Below are 16,778 nucleotides of genomic sequence, written 5' to 3'. Positions count from 1 at the left end.
GAAAATGTATACTTTTATGAAATTGCGAACGTGTTTTTGTAGAACAGATACTAATCAGTTCTAATATAAATGTTAATGTACAGTATATACACTAAAACATGGCTCATTCACAAGGCCTGTTCTGTGTAACATTCTAGAATTTTTCAGAAACCATGGTGGAATAAACAGAGTAAAACATGAGGTAAAATCCACAAGTTGAAACGTGTGTTTAAAAACAATCTTGCACACGGTACAAGTAATTAAAGAATGGTATATCTACTAATTTGCAAATGGGCTGGTACAATTTTTTGCATGAATTTAAACAGAGCAGGCCAACCCAGATAAAACTTAATAGAATGTTTGTTATTGTTATTTAACATTTTGATGCTGATGCTCTTCATATTTCAAACTGGTACAACCATTGTTTTCTAATGATATAGAGGTTCAGACTAGAAAGATGCTGGAAAATGGGGACTTGGAATAATCAGAAATTAACCAGTTGACTCATTCTTGAAAGGTGCTGCTTTTTCGCAGTTTTTTTTTGCAGATATTTACCATGGAATACAAACACGGTAATATATATATCAATAACACTCAAAACATCCTCAGTTAATTTGATAAACAATTAAAAGAGACATTAGGAAATGAAGAATCAATGCAAGGGCTTCTGCAGAAAGGAAAATGTTCTGACAGGATATTTTCAGGGTAGTTGACTCTAATTAACATGCATTTGTCAATGATAACTTCAGTACTACGCACAAGGCATTAATTGTTCCCAGTCATCTACAGAAACCATTAAGCCATTTCGATCCAAATCAGTTCTTCATCAAATACATTTCTTCTACAAATCTAACTAGAAAAGTGACACTTTCGCCCTTTCAAAAGTATCAGTGCAGCTCCACAGTGAAAATAAGTAAAAAAAAGATAACATTTACAATGGGAGAAAAAAAAACATCAATACTTTAAAGAGATATTCAGGCATAGTTACTAATTTTACTTTCCAAACACATTTATTGGGCTGTTGACATTAACCAAACACAGTGTATGACCATTGTAAACAATTAAACAGAAAAAAAGGCATCAGCTCATTATGTCTCCAGAATTCAAAGTGCACCAAGCGGAAAATACTTAACTCTTCTCTTTTTTACTTTTTTTTTTCAGCGGTAGTAATAATATTTACAAGGCCAAACACTCACGCAGACATTATCCTTTTTCTAAAAAAAACTTGAATAAGTAGACTTATGGTTGCTCCCACATCCTCATGGTCTGCATGCCTTCAGTTCAATGACAAGAATGTAATAATGAGCTCTCAAAGCATCACATGGCTCCTGGAACAAAACTTCACAGTTATGTTGTTCTGAGATATATGTAGCAAGGTGTCCATATGTACAAAGGCTAAAAAGTCTTTCTTTTTTCCCCACTGACGATGAGGCAATGAAATAAAAGCTCCATCTGTTTTTTTGCTGTTTTTATTTTTTAAATATTTTTCTGTTCTCTCCAAAACATTAGGTATCAAAAGTTTAATAGATATATTTGTATTTCAGTAGTTCGTGTTCAAATGTTGTCGAAGTATGAAATTAAGGTCTCTTTGCTAAGTGTGCAAAAGTCACATTTATCTGCTTTTCTTTCTGTACAATGTTACGAAGTCCATCGAAGAAGTGATAGATGCAGTCTTGTGATACGAAGTTTTTCCTTTTTTGTTAATACGGATACTAATGTACTTTCTATAGTTTCTATTTGAGAAGCCATTCATTCACTGAAAGACAAAACACAGCAAAATATATGATTAGTACATTCTCTGAACAACAGAACTTTATTTTACAAATTCAAAACACTAGTGTCTTGCTTGAATTTATGCTGTCAAATACATATTAACTGTATGTGTTTTGAACACAGCATTCTGCAAATAATTTGTTATTATTTTTAAACATTATTTATAAAATGGCCTAAAGATTAATAAGAAGCGATGGAAAACCATCTGTTTTTGTATTTTAAGTATTTTACAGTGTAATAAAACAAACAATATAATTGAAATTATATAGATATAGGTATAAAAAATAATAGGTATAAATCTGCATCTAAGCAACCAGTGCACAAAACTTGAGAACTTTATCAATTAGCCAGTCAACAGCACTAAAGATCTTGGAAGAAACAGGAGTTATCTCTTGACATCTGTTATATATTTATATTTTTGAATAAACTTGTCGCATTTTCTGCAGCGGCTCAAGAGATATAATAGATCAAACAGTCAAAAGGACCACATTGTGGAGAAATGTATTCATATACTAAAAGGATGATAAGATTCTGCTGTATATTTACATAAATAATATGTAAATAATATAAGGTTAAGAGGGAGTCTCTTAACCTAGAAAGCTGTTTGTTCAGAACGCTTTGGTTCAGTCTGGGTTATGCAACTGCTGAAAAACTGTTAGGTGTAGGGGGAATCTGAGTTGACCACGAAATCTTACTTCATCATGCATCTGTGAAATGCCCTTTACTGTATATTCGTTATATTCAGTGTGTCTGTGAGCTGGCAGTGCTTTTAGTTAGACCCACCTCCTTCCCATCATCGGCGTTCACTCTACTGTACACACTTTGGGACTTGGAATGTGACAGATTTTGGATGGCTATGGCAGCACACGCTCTGGAGGAAAAGCAATAAGCTCTGCACCCCATGGTAACAGGGTTATATATAGGATGAATAACTGTGACTATTCCAAATTCACAACGGCAACAGCAATAATAACAATTGCTGACACAAAAGGGAATACAATAATAATGATATGTATGGGAATATTAATTGGTTCCACAGACAAATGTAAAGTAGTATTATGAAATAGACTAATTTGGTAGGGATAAGGCTCCCTTTCTGATTTATAGAAAAGAAAATTAAAAGCAGAGTTTAATTTGCCAGCTTACAGTGATTTGTTCTGTCACGCGAATGAGAGTACAAATGATTAGAAGGCAATCACAAGTAATCTGAAACCCTGCTATGAGGGAAAGTTATGCCCAAACCAAAATTTAACCTTGGAGAAGGTTTTCATTTAATTTCTTTGTGGTCCTTTATTTATGTATATAAATATTATTTATTGCAAATGGCTGGAGAAAAGAAGTGTATGAACAGTATGGTGTAGGAAAGGTGTCTTTTTATACACACAGAATATACAGTACAGTGGTTCAGACAAGTAAGTGCACAAAACTGCAGTACCCTGTTTTTCCAGGACCTCTGCAGACAGCTCTGAAGATGACATGCTGGGCAACAGAGGAAGACACTAACCTCGATACTGCAGCTTTTGTGCTCTATTGTTGGGGCAGTCCTTTCCTTGCACGCTGAAGTTGATGTTGGTGCGAATACAGCGGTTATTCAGGGGCTGTGGTGGCCTCACATTGTCGCTCATGCTTAGAAATATCTGCGATGGCTGGTTCTGACTTAGCAGCCGTAAAGAATGCATCTGGGTGTACACAGGTAGGGAGAAAATACACCAGAATAAGTGTTCATCTCTGGTCCAGAAAGGGTTATTTTTGAGATACTAATAGTAGTAGTCACCACACTGGGGTAAAGGTTTAGAATCCCTGGTCCAGGGGGTAGAGTGCCTCCTTTTGGTTCGCATGACAATGAAAATGACCTGAGAGATACACTGGCTGTATGGTATTGAGTGTATTGGTACTGAGGGGTGCACATTTAATTGTCTTTAATTGTTTTCTAGGCTTAACAAACATACACAAAAAGAGGCAGTCTTCATTTAATAAAGCTATTAGTTTTTGGCATATGAATATGTATACAGAAGTAGCCCTGCAATGATATTCGATTGATGCATTTTATAAAGTCAGAAGGCCCTCCTAAGACATCTTAAGTAAATGCCTTTCTGAATGCAGATTCTGTGTACTATCCGCATATTGTAACAAGACTCACATAATGTTGTGTGTAAAGGGCCTCATACATGTGACTTCACCGACATGGCTTGTTAAGTTTATTTAGATTCCCCACCTCAGGGGACTGATCGTGAGGCACAGTGTGCTTGGTATCTGTTTGAACTGTGGAGCTTTTTAGTTTGTGTGGTGAAGAAGGCAATTCGATAATGGCAAGTGACGGCACCTGTTAAATAGATGCTGTGACTTAGATATAATAGGGTGATGCCTACAACTGAAGATTTCAAATGTACTTTCACACACAATGATCACTGTCATTCACCTCTGTCAGACCACCCTGTTTCACCTGGTCTTCTCATCCTTAAGAAGTGAGTTTTGAAGATCATGAACAGCTGAGTTTGACCGAGTTGAATGGATGATTGTTGTGGGTTGTTTTTGGAAAGTCTTTTTCTAAAGAACATAGTTAAATGCAACTTACAACTACTAGAACAGTGTTTGAAAATGCATTTGAATCCTGTGATTTTTACAGGGGGCAAGTCTAACAGGGCTCTTAGGATCTGCAGTGTTAACTCCCCTGAGTTGTCAGAAGAACTGCTTTGGTGTGTACTGGATGCTTGGACATGTACTGTACCTGAGATGTTGGTTCAAATCCAGTTTCTAACTTACTTTATATATAGTTAAAACTGATAGGATTCACTGTTAAAGCTAGAAGACAACCCACTAATTTGACAAACCTTAGCATTTCTGGTGAACACTTTCCTTATAACAGACATACCACCAGGAAAGCTAAGTGCCTCTATCACCCCGAGTACCTAGTATGAGATGCTAATGTAGAATTTCTAATGTAGAAAGAAGAGAATTAAAACACGAGTTGGGAATGGGGAGGGTGGGGGGTAATGTCAGAATGATTTGTTTAATTTAATCTGCTGATCCCCACAATTGTTTTTAGCACAACTTTTTTGTTAACCATGTGGCTTTGAGGTGAAATATTGTCAAGGAGCCATGTCATTCAGGACAGTGATAACTCATTAGTGGCTCTGCAGATGCCTGAATGAAACCCTGAAGGGGAGGAAGAACAGATTGCTCCAATGCATGATGGTTGGTGATTTTGACTACAGGGGGCATTGGAAAAATGTCACCATTGTAAACACTATTTGTGGGTGGTATTGATGATCGCCTATAGGACTCCAAACATGCAAACTCTGTGTGTGCAAGTTTTCATCTGTCATTGTTATTTGTTTGAAATTGAAAATTGTGAGATCTCCAGTATACAGTAAAATACAGTTTGCATTCATCCCCTTGAGGCGACAGCAGGTATCATTACACTTTTGTTTTTTTTTTACTGTTAATGGTTTATTTTTTAAAATTCTTAAGTGCATTAACACCAGGTTACACTACAAAGAAACACAGCAAGAAATTCAAGTTGTGCTCGTGAAGCGACCAAACTGAAGCATGAGGCTGGGATACAGTACCTGGAGCCATTCAAACTGGAATTGGAATTGCAAAAAAAAAACTGTCAGCTAAATGTTCAGAGGAGTTTTCTCATTCCTGGGGAGAATATAATTTTTCTGTTTAAAGGAATATGAAAGGAATTACCTGCATCCGTGTTACATACACCGGCTTGTTCATTACAATCCATGTCGCAGTTTCAAAGCATGGAGGGATAGTCATTGATCCATCATAGGTAATAAAACTAGAGGTTTCAGGATAGAGCTCCTCTATGTTTAACCCTTGAAGTAGATATGCATCATCTGCCAGAAAGAATGAATAGTAAATGAAAGGCAGAATAATAATGTAATCTTCACTTTAGCTGTGAGAATATTAATTACATCCTAATGAAAAATCTGTGGGAATACTGAAGTCCCTTAAAACCAAAAAGCTGGGATATACACACTGCATTCTTTCCCTCACGTTTTCAATTTGTGAATTATAAAAAGAGGGAGAGTAAGAAAATCAATTTACATTTAACAGAAGCTCCAGTAGTTGCACAAAGGAGCTGTGGAATTGAATGTCAGAATGGAAAAGCATATAAAGCTGAGCATATAAAAAGGCTCATGGCGACTAATGTCAATGTTTTAAATCCGAGAACAAGGACTCGGAGAAAAGTTAATCATTTTCATATCAGTTAATGAAATATCAATTAGAATAATAAATATTTTAACTTGTTCATTTCAAGGTTATTGGTAATGGAAATCCATTATAATAAAAAAATAATTCCCAAATAATTCCCAGCTCATTTACTAAAAACCTAAACTTGGGGATGATTATTAAAAACCTATAGGTTGCTAGCTCAAAAGGACATGCTTTTCAAGACAAAATGGTGAAAACAAAGGGTGGTTCTAAAATTATTCTTTCAAGCTTTTTATATTTACAGAATTATAATAACAATATGTTATTGAAAGGGAAAGGTCTATCTGCTGTACACCGTGGTTGTAAGAGACCTAAAAACAAATTATTTTGATCTCTTGTAGCTAAATCTTGTAAATGGAAAACAAATTCCATGTATCCAAGGTAACAAAATCAGTCCGCTTTGTTCCCCTTTAAAAAATAATGAAATGAATTTGTATAAAATGTCAATTTCATACACCATTGTTCCTTTCCAATATATCAGTCCCTCTTGTACTATGGACAATTACATACAAAATGAATTACGCTCCTGTTCATTAAACATGAGCCCTAGATACATTTTGTCATTTTAATATATCGTCTTTTTACTTATTACACTTCACACCGCCAGGAGGGACTGTAGTAATTTGGCTTCCTTGTTGACAGTGGGTAACAAACTGAGACCAACTATTTCACTATTGGTTTGGGAAGAACATCATTACTTGTACTCCCACATTTAGACAGAAAACACAATAAACAGTATTCACATTTAAATATTTACAAGTGACAGGGCAGCACTAAAAAGATGGGACCCTAGTTATTTTTCATTTCTATTTGGAAAAGTGAATTTATTTTATTATTCTCAACAGAAGGATGGCCCCCAAATTATGTTTCTAGTGGATAATCTGCTATTGCATGCAGATGGAAATGTCCTTTGATCGCTTTAGCAAATGAATAATTCCTTTTGGAAGGGGTTTTAAAAATACATATATACTTTATGCTAACAACGTTAAGCACGCCTAGATAAGGGAGTTTTGGAGCTCATCTAAGGCTGGGTTCTGACAGCTGTCAGGAGTGAAGCTCTTTATTTCTCATGTGGCTTGTCTGCAGAGGCCTCATGCTGGGCTAGTTACCATTTCCTGGCAACAGGCCTGAAATCCACTGCAGCAATGAGAGGTCAACTCAGTTTTTCCTGTTAATTCAATTATGAGCCTCTTTACTCAAATTTCACACACCAGAATAGGTCCCAAGGCAATGCCAAGCCAGGATTATCAAAACACTCCACTGGAATCTGTAATGTCTGACTTTTTTGGGTAAAGAAAAGAGAAATGCAAAAAGCCCAGGCAAAATATTACTTTATTCTTTCCTTTAATGGAACCTAACCTGTCCAAACTGGTAACCCTCCCCACTGGTATCCTCAATTTACAGCTCCTGATTGTCAGTTAATTTGAAAGGTGCCATTCTGATGCAAGGCTAAATGGAGAAATTGGCAGTAAGTGACCTGCACTCTCCTCGTCTCACTTTGCTGTCTTTTTGAGTATTCCGACAAGGTTATTAACACAGGAGGCTGACTAACAATTTGGGTAATTGGTCATGGTTTCCCACAAAACTCAGCCAGGGTCACTATAAAAATACTGGCTAGTTAGTTTTTTTTATTTTGTGATTAAAACTAATTATCTAATTACAGTTTAAATGTAGAATGAATCTCTACTTGTATCTAATCATAATATGAGTAGTCAGAATACACAGTTCTTAGTCAACTCCCTGCAGTGCTTTAACAGTTGTACTGATGTACAGTAGTAGAGATTATGTGAGCATACAGGTGTACCCTGAAACATTCGCTAAGAAAGACCAAATTCTTCTTTCTCACATCAAGAGCCCATACTACTCATATAAAGACTTAGGCTTTGGTTTGGAAGGAGGACAAATGAAGCTAATGTTGATAAAATGTCTTCCTGACAGATGCTTTGCAACAGTAGGGTCATTTTGGCATAGTGAGCCTAGGCTATCATGGCCATCTCTAGATCACTCATCCGTGGGGGAAATTAGCCAATAGCAGACCACTGATTAGGGGGAATGTAGGTCATAGTTGGCTAATTGTATTGCACTAATATGAATTAGCAGTACCTGGTCTATGAGGCCCAGTGTGACAGAGCCTTAGGTAGATCCCATCTTCTTTATTTAAGGATGGATGAAGATCAATAATAACACTAAACAGAAACATTGTGGAGCAATACAGGTATCATAGTCATGAAGAGTCAATATTTCAAATAGAGGACATTGCACATGGATGTGGAAGCAACAGGTACTTGGACGGCATTTGTAATTTAATAGTTGATTAGGCAGGAGTCATATGCATAGGTTCTTCTTCCTCAAAAACACAGATTTACCAGACAGCTGCTCTGCAACTGCTTCCCATTTCTTTGAACCCACAGCAGGAAAACTTACTTTTGTATGTTATTCTTGTGATGGTATCTCTGTTTAGCATTCGATTTAGAAATGGATTTGAGGATTCAGATATCTAGGGAAAGAGGGGAACAAAATTAAGAACAATACCCAAATAAACTTTCTCCTTCACCACTGGAGTATGTGAACAATGCAAAATGGTTTCATAAATGCAGGTATATGCCATTGGATTTGATATATTTGAAGGTGCCGATTTTACTTGGTACATTGCCTAAAATGTTGGTTAATTACATTGCTGTGCTTAGTTTAAGTATAAATTAGGTAAACACTTAGAAATGCACTGAGATTTGATTTTCATGATGTACATAGACTGAAACAAAGCTTTTATGTCTTTTATGACAAGATCAGGACTCAATCCTTAAGAAGGTTAATGCAACTATATGTGTTCTTTCACTGCAATATTGTAAATGTGAATAAGTTTCTAAATATCTTATTAATTATATGGCAAAGATCTAAACAACAATGCTATCACATCTCTGTCCATTAATTTTAAACAGAAATGACATAGATAAAACTCTAATGAAACACCCTCTCACAAATAATGACCCTGCCAACATGCTTCTAGCCTCTCTTTAGCTATATATCAGCTTTCTACATTCAGTGCATTCTTTAGAACATGAGAATGGTTACAAAAGAGTGAAGGCCACTGGGCCCATCTAGTTTATATAGTTTCTAGTTGGTGATTAATCTGGCTATTGTTTTTAAGGAAGCCAGGATATCATCTTCAACAGAATGACTGGATAGCTTGTTCCAGATTCTTACAACATTTGTATGAAAAAGTATCTCCTGCTCTTGGTCTGATATATAGTTCCTCTCAGTTTTCGCTTCTGTCTTCAGGTTCATGGTTCATTCTTTATTTATTCAAGATGGAAAGGCAGACAAATAGATGGAAGCATGGACAAAGATGGATTGATAAAAATCAATTTTCTAACTGCATTATCCAATTGAGAGTTGCGGGGAATCCTATCCTGGCCAGCATTGGGCACAAGGCAGGATGCACCCTGGATGGGACTCCAGTCCACTGCAGGGCACACACAAACACACACACTCACATCAAGGCCAATTTTCCCAGAAGCTAATTAATCTGTCAGTATGTCTTTGGACTATGGGAGGAAACCAGATAACCCAGAGCAGAGAGAAACATATTAGAAAAATAAAACTGAGAGTCCTGCTCAATTTTATTTTTTAAGATTATCCACCTCAGCATGAATAAGAAGCTGATTTGAAATAACAGAATGTTGTCATGGGCCTTCCTCAGAAATTAATGCCTACAGTATATAGCAGTGAGAAGTGGGGTCCCAGTACAGCTAAAAAGTGGTCTTTTCAGTGTTAAATTTACACAGCCAAAACACATCCAGAATCCAGAGCTTGCTAAAGGCAATATATAAAAACATTTTGGACCTTTTATTTCTGCTACTATCGCAGATGTAAGATTGCCTTCTACAGCTTTAATGGTTGAAATTGCATCGATAATCGTCACTTGGGTAATCTTTTTCTTTGTGAATTGGTGAAGAGTCCTGACCTGCGCACAACCAAGGCTAATGTGCAGCAGACACTTTTTCTCAGCAGAAAGGGATACTGACATTCTTTGAAAGACTATTAATGGAAATGTCAGTTTTTCTGCTGTGCAACAATTACTGTATGTAAACACGACTCTGCCTAAGCTTTTAGATGACCAAATATAATCACAGGAAGTTCAAATGAAGATAACTGTACAGTATACAGTATATGCAGACTGCTAAAAAGTAGAAAGCAATAGCAAATCTTCTTTAGGTGGCAGGTAACACCTAAAAAAAGGCTCAAAATGACAGCTGATAAATTGCATTTTTGCTTTTCAACATGAAATTTAACTACAGGTTCATATAAATTTAATGTTTTTGATACTGTAATTCAGGGGACCTCAATTCTAGCACATTAGGGTAGGACAGTCATTTAATATATTTAAAAAACAAGAGGAAATGTATTGGGGCACTGCTGCCTCACAGCTTTGGGGCTTTGGTTCTGTTCCAGGATTAGGCTCTTGTCTGTATGGAATTTGCATGTTAATGTTTTCCCTGTTTCTGCATAGATGTGCCACAGTGTGCTCTTTTTTCCTCCCATAGATGTTCAGATTAAGTTTGGGTGGCTACTTTCCAACTAGCCTTCCTTCCTTGGCTCACTGTCTTGTACTGCATGTGAAAGGAAGCTGGAATATGAACTACATTACTCTGCCCTACCAGTAGGGACTTAGATGCCTTCCTGTTATACAGTAGGTGTATGGATTACATATGATTCTGCAAGAACCAAACTACACTTAGAAGTAAAATAAGTCAAATCTAATCTGTTCTGTTCCTGCACATTCACACACAGTAGGTGTACATTACCTACACATGCTGAGGAATAAGAAGAAGACTAAGCTTAACACTATGCAAAACAGAGTACTTACTTTCATAAATATAGAAACTATCACCAATCCATTTGGACTTTTGGCTGCTTCTGTGTAGTTTGTATATAGCTCATGGTTGTAGTGTATAAGTTGAACCTGCAGACACAAATGAGATGTCAGTCAATGAACAAATACTTACTGTACAAAAGACTACTGTACAACCAGTGAAAGTATTAAATACCACATCATGTTGTCTAGTAGTACTGTAGAAATACTAGTAGTGAGCTCTGTTTATGAAGTACATCAAACTGTTACCTCCATTCACACAGCACTAATATAGGCAGATCCTACAGATGGAAAATACCTGTACGTACATGTTTTTGTAAATCACTACCATTTCACATTGCTTACCATTGATGATAATGATAAAATACATATTGGATGCCTGTGAGACATCTTTTCTGGATAGTTTGGTTTTCGTTGATTTAACTTCCATTTTAAGTTTGGTATGAAGCACATATTGACACAAAGATCATTAAAGTGGTTCGATGGTTCAAGACTCCATAAACAATAAACTGACTAACAGTATTTATTTAATTTTCTCCATTAAAAAAGGTGGACATTTACGTAAATACAATATACATTGATGCCTGATACTTCCATAAACCGTGATTGACTGACTGATTGAATGACTCACTGTATGGTTGATAATTTAAGCTGCTCTATGACCAAGGTTTTCTCTTGATAATATTTATCTTAGACACTCTATGAGTACAATAGCTTTGATGACTCACCTATTCATATGACTCCTGTAGGTTTTACGATACATTTTTCTGCCTTGTGGCCTATGACCTCTCATTACCGGCTGTGCATGAATTGACATAGCAGATCCGACTACAGGTACCTTGTCTTTAGCTCTTTATTGTTCCCTATATGTTTAAAAGTTAACTGTACTGTCCAACAGGATCCTACTTGTTCCCAATGAAATTTCTAACGCAGGCATTTGTTCAAAGGCATTTACAAGCAATTAATTCAGAAAGACATGTTTTAATAGTCCAATGTCCTGCCTTTTGCAATAGGAAAAAAGGCTCAAGACACTACATTCATTAATGAGTGTTCATAATTGAGAAATGTCAGTGTTACATGCAAAAGCGAAGAAGTTAATTAAGAAGTGCTAATTAGAGAGCCAAGCGTAATAAAAGAAAACAACTCCAATGGTCTTTTTTAAAATCACATCACAAAACATATCCTTACCCCAGAGACAAATGTGAAGGGAAATTATGGAAGGAAAAAAAAACAAAAAACGAAGCCTGAGATATATTATTAATGTCTTATTTTTCTCAGATCCCTCTCAGTTCTTCTCATTGGTCCTACAGGGACTTCACTATGACCTTTCAAATCAAACACCACCAAGTTCCCTTTTCTTTCACCCCCTTGGCAAACAAACTAGTATAAAAAAAACATGGAGCAGAAATGTCAAGGCGAGAAACGAAGCCATTCTCCAAGCCCTGCCAGCCAGAATTGCGTGTGCGAGAGCAAAGAAAAACTCATTGCTTGCCTGTTCTAAAGGTCTTGTAAAAAAATAATGAGTCTGTTTACCATTGAGAACTGATAAGTAAGCAGTTCATTAGTCATCAGTTTGTGATGTGCTTTATTTTATTATAGTCTAAAATAGACTTCTTAAAAAAAATCAGAAATATTTTGTTTTTTACCTTCCCTGTAACAAAATTCCCTATTAAGTGAACTTGTTGGGAAGAGAATATTGATCACCTGATAGTCATGAAATAGTGTTGAATAACTAGATTTGAATGCTGACTATACTGTCTTGTTTTTTTTTAAGAGAAACTCTTTATAGCACTGTTAGTTTCCTATAAACTATTATAAACTTCTGTTAAATCCTAGTCTTGCACATTTTCACATGCCTATGTATAAAAGTCTCATAGCACCCAGGAATTCCCTTCGTGTACCCCTCTCATATCCCTACTACCATCCCATCTACACCCTTGCAGCAGCACCCTAACTCAATCCTCTCAATAATCCTCTTGGATAGACTGCCATTTCACTGAGTCAAGGAACAAGGAAAGGTTTATTCCATCCTGAAAAGAGAAGAAAAGAATGCAACATTTCGGCTGTGAAGCCTTCTATTCCCTCAGCTAGGTGAGTCATGCCAAATACTGTAGTTTATAACTCAATAACTAGAAAAACTAGAAGTCATTGGACATGAATATGTGGCAATAATTTTCCAATTGTTTTGATCAAATGCAGCACATTCACATTGAATTCTAAACCGCTCAAAGACTGCCATCCAACTAAGAACTTAGTAAAGAGAAGATACTAGTTGTATCATAAATCAGGACTAATAAATATACTGTAGTAAATATCAATGAGGATGAACTCACGTTCAAAGCTTTGCAGGACCTCCTGCAAATTTGCTTAAGGAAACAAATCAAATTGGAACCACAAATTGCTCAGGCCAAAATAAAATAAAAAATGAAGTTTTTTAAAACAATCACATCAAACGACAAGGGATACAAAAACTCTCAGTATCATACAGTACATGAATGTTCTAACATGGGGCAGTTTTATTTTCTTCCTCTGTTTGTCTAATTTCCATAGCCTAGAGTATATAGTATACTCTATATATAGAGTATAAAATGAAACCAGTAAATAAAGATAAAATAAAACATAAATGAATAGAAAACATTCTGAAAACTTAACATGAGCATCTCCATTCTCTCTTCATAAAATATATTGTTATTCTTTCTTTCCTTTAGGAAAGGAATCCTTCACTAACTTCTGAAAGTGCCTCTCCTACATCACTTTCTTCTTCAAAGAGTTCTGTGTATGCAGGCCTTCAGACCCTCGGTGGAATTGTGCTCTCTTAAATCTTTAAGAAGTATGCCCAAGGACTGTTTTTGCTTAAGAAAGCTTTAAGTTAATCCCCCCTCACCTACTGAAAAATCAAAAATCAAATGCCTTATATGATGTTTTGATAAAATTTAGCATTTGTAAAGATATTTGTGTTTGTCAAAAGATAACATTATTCTTTCTATTGATTTTAGTTTTTATTTTGAACAGTATTAGAGATACAGAAAGGCCTCATGCAATTGCAAGTCTTCTGTTATACCAGTCACAGATGGTACATTAACAATAACCTTGCAGAGAATTCCTGGCCCTGAAGTGAATGTGTTAAGATGCACTGATAAATCTATATACCTCAAAATGAATACAAGACATTTTATTTTTGCACTCTCTGGGCTTGGTTTTCAGTTTGTCTATAAAATGGAATATTCATTGCTGGCTTCATAGATTCAGCACTAAAATGTTAGGGGAAGAGAGATACTGTACAGTATACAGACTCGGGCAGTACAGTTCCAATAGAAAATGAAGATAATCAATATTAAATAGTCCAGATTCTAAGGTAGTAGTCTCATTGTAAGTGTTCTGCAACGATTCTTCTGTTTTAAAACTAGGCCATAATTTGTTGCATTATTCAAATTACAAAATGTAATGTAACCTAGTATACTCAGATGTTCTCCATTCGACAGTGTTAGTGCTCACATCGAACTTCACATTAGGAATATGAAAAGATATTGACATGGCAGTGATATTCTGTGATTTTAAAGCTCTGAAGAAACTGCTGCTAGAAAATGTTATGGAGGTAAATGAATATGAGCAATTTTAATGCGCAATCCTTTATCTATTCACATGATTTTCAGCATTGACTTTTACTTCCATATAAAAAGCTTTAAAGGGTAAACAATACATAAATCAGAACAATTCAGAAATAATAAACAGTGGATGCTAAAGTAAGGTACCATGCAGCGTATACCTTTTAAAAAATGAATTAATGGTCTATGAAAATGTTTGCCATTATCTTAGGAATGTGCCACTTTGTAAAAGATTATGCACTAATAACCAATGAGAAATAGCAGTCGCTGGCAGAGCCTTATAAATTAGCAGGATAAGACTGATGTATGCTTGTGTGTGCATGTGTTTCTGGACCTCATCTAAAACTGCTGTCTAAGTGGTTGAACAGAAGAACTTGGCAGCAGAGAACAGACAGCTGGAACAAAATTATTCATTGAGTTTCCAACACCAGTAAAGCAGAACTGAATTATGTTAGTAACTTTTTAAATACACCACAAAACAAAAAGAAAACATTTATTTTCTACATATAAATTCATTGGAAATATAAAAATATATAAAAGTATTTCAGTATAAAAAGTATAAAAAAATATAAAATATTTTGATTTCCTAAATTACATAGATTATACAATATTTTTGTACCGTATCTAATAATTTAACTGTTAAACAGCATAGTAAATAAACTCCATGTATGATACTATACATTGTTTTTGATGGTTTTAATAACACTGCGTGTAATTACCACAATGTTTTCTGTACAACTCACTGAGGTATATATTAAGTGAAATTTTGTGGTATTCTTTAGTTGAAATAACCTTGAGCACATTGATGATAAATGGCTTCCTGGCAGTCGCAGCCTCTATTACTTTCTCCCATCACTGACTGGGAGCTGAAAAGAAAAACTTGTGGTCCTGGTAGGACACTCCGGGAGGTGAGGTCTTGTATAACAGTTAAGTTAGGGGAGTGGACCCCCAGACATAGCAAATTACGGTCTGTATTAAATGGTCACTGGGCTTTAAATGCAAAGTTTTTATGTTTGTATGCAAAGTTTTAGGTTTCATATAAAATTGCCAGGGGGGGGTGGTACAATGGCACAATGGTTAGTATTCTTGTCTCGTAGCACAAGAACCACGAGTTCAGTTCCATAGCTGAGGTGCTATCTGCATAAACTTTATATATTCTTCCTGTGTTTGCATGGGTTTTCGTCAATTTTGGACTTATGGGTTTATGGATTTTTTATAGGTTTTCATGTGTGTGCATGGTTTCTTCCTTCATTCCAATGCCTGGTAGGTTAATTGGCTTTAGAAGAATTAGCTCTGGTGTGAATGTGAGTATGCTGGTGTCTACTGTATGTCTGCCCTGAGATGGAGTGGCCTCCTGCCTTGAGCCCCTTGCTTACTAGGATAGGCTGTGGTTGTCCTTCAACCCTGAACTGGATAAAGTGGTTAAAAGATGGATTGATGGACTGATAAAAATGCTATAAAAATAAAGTTCTGAAAGTACTATATTATAGACCAAAAAGTCACAGCTGTCTATTTTGATGGTATGCAATTAATTAATTGTTTAATTGGCAGCTTATGTGGAGTTGTATACTAGTCTTCATAAAAGAATACTTACAACCAAATGTGTGTAAAAGGAGTTAGAATACAAAGCCCAATAAACGGTTGTACCAAATTCCACCACAATGTGGAAAACTAAAACTAAATACAACTGCTGTTACCTACTGTACCATTGTCCCCCAAAGAAACATCTATGAGCTACTTTTTTTGGTGTACCTTAGAATTGATATTAAAAACTCAAGACTGATCTATAAAAGAAACATGTTTATTTTTTTGTTTTACATTATGTTTTTAAAATGCTGCTCACATTACGACAGCAAAAATATCGAACAAAAAAATGTTAAAAATTATAACCAGAGAGAAATTGTTGATGCACAGTAGTTAGCACTGCTTTTACACCACCTTCAGCATCCATAAATTCAGAAACATGACTTCAATCCTCTATCTTTCTGGTATGTTTAAAGACAGATTCAGACAATTCTGTTCATTGAACTGTCACATATGCTAGCCAGGATTTGACAGAGGTGTTTGGAAGTGGAGGTTTTTATAAGCAGAAATAATCTATGAACAGATGTCTATCCTTAGCAGATTCGGAGGAGGGCGATTAAATGCAATATATGCTTGGTATTCTAAGAAGTGCCAGAATGACATATGTTACCACTGTATGCTGACCTGTTCTAAGTCTGTGGCATTACAACTGGATTCGGGTAAGGTGATTACGACCTACTGGTCCAACACATCTTCTTTTTCTTTAATTGGAATAGGCCATTATTTTTTTCTATTTT

The 16,778-nt window shown here is 35.7% G+C and overlaps 1 protein-coding gene across 1 annotated transcript in view; it reads right to left on the bottom strand.

Annotated features, from left to right (window-relative positions):
• Window positions 1-970: 970 nt before the first annotated feature.
• Window positions 971-16,778, bottom strand: part of ca10a (carbonic anhydrase 10 (inactive)a) — a 244,855-nt gene continuing 229,047 nt past the window's right edge. Inside the window, exons 6-10 of the mRNA XM_088927261.1 lie at window positions 10,847-10,942; window positions 8,404-8,476; window positions 5,446-5,600; window positions 3,257-3,431; window positions 971-1,735 (exon numbers count right to left, since the gene is read on the bottom strand). Coding sequence (XP_088783387.1) covers window positions 1,713-1,735; window positions 3,257-3,431; window positions 5,446-5,600; window positions 8,404-8,476; window positions 10,847-10,942 — 522 coding nt within the window. The 3' untranslated portion in view covers window positions 971-1,712. The remainder of the gene's footprint in view (window positions 1,736-3,256; window positions 3,432-5,445; window positions 5,601-8,403; window positions 8,477-10,846; window positions 10,943-16,778) is intronic.

The sequence above is a fragment of the Atractosteus spatula genome, chromosome 11, assembly GCF_055471065.1.
Source record: "Atractosteus spatula isolate fAtrSpa1 chromosome 11, fAtrSpa1.hap1, whole genome shotgun sequence".
In the NCBI taxonomy this organism is placed as follows: Eukaryota; Metazoa; Chordata; class Actinopteri; order Semionotiformes; family Lepisosteidae; genus Atractosteus; species Atractosteus spatula.
Note: the sequence above shows the minus strand (reverse complement) of the source record. Positions and strands in the feature narration are given on the sequence as shown.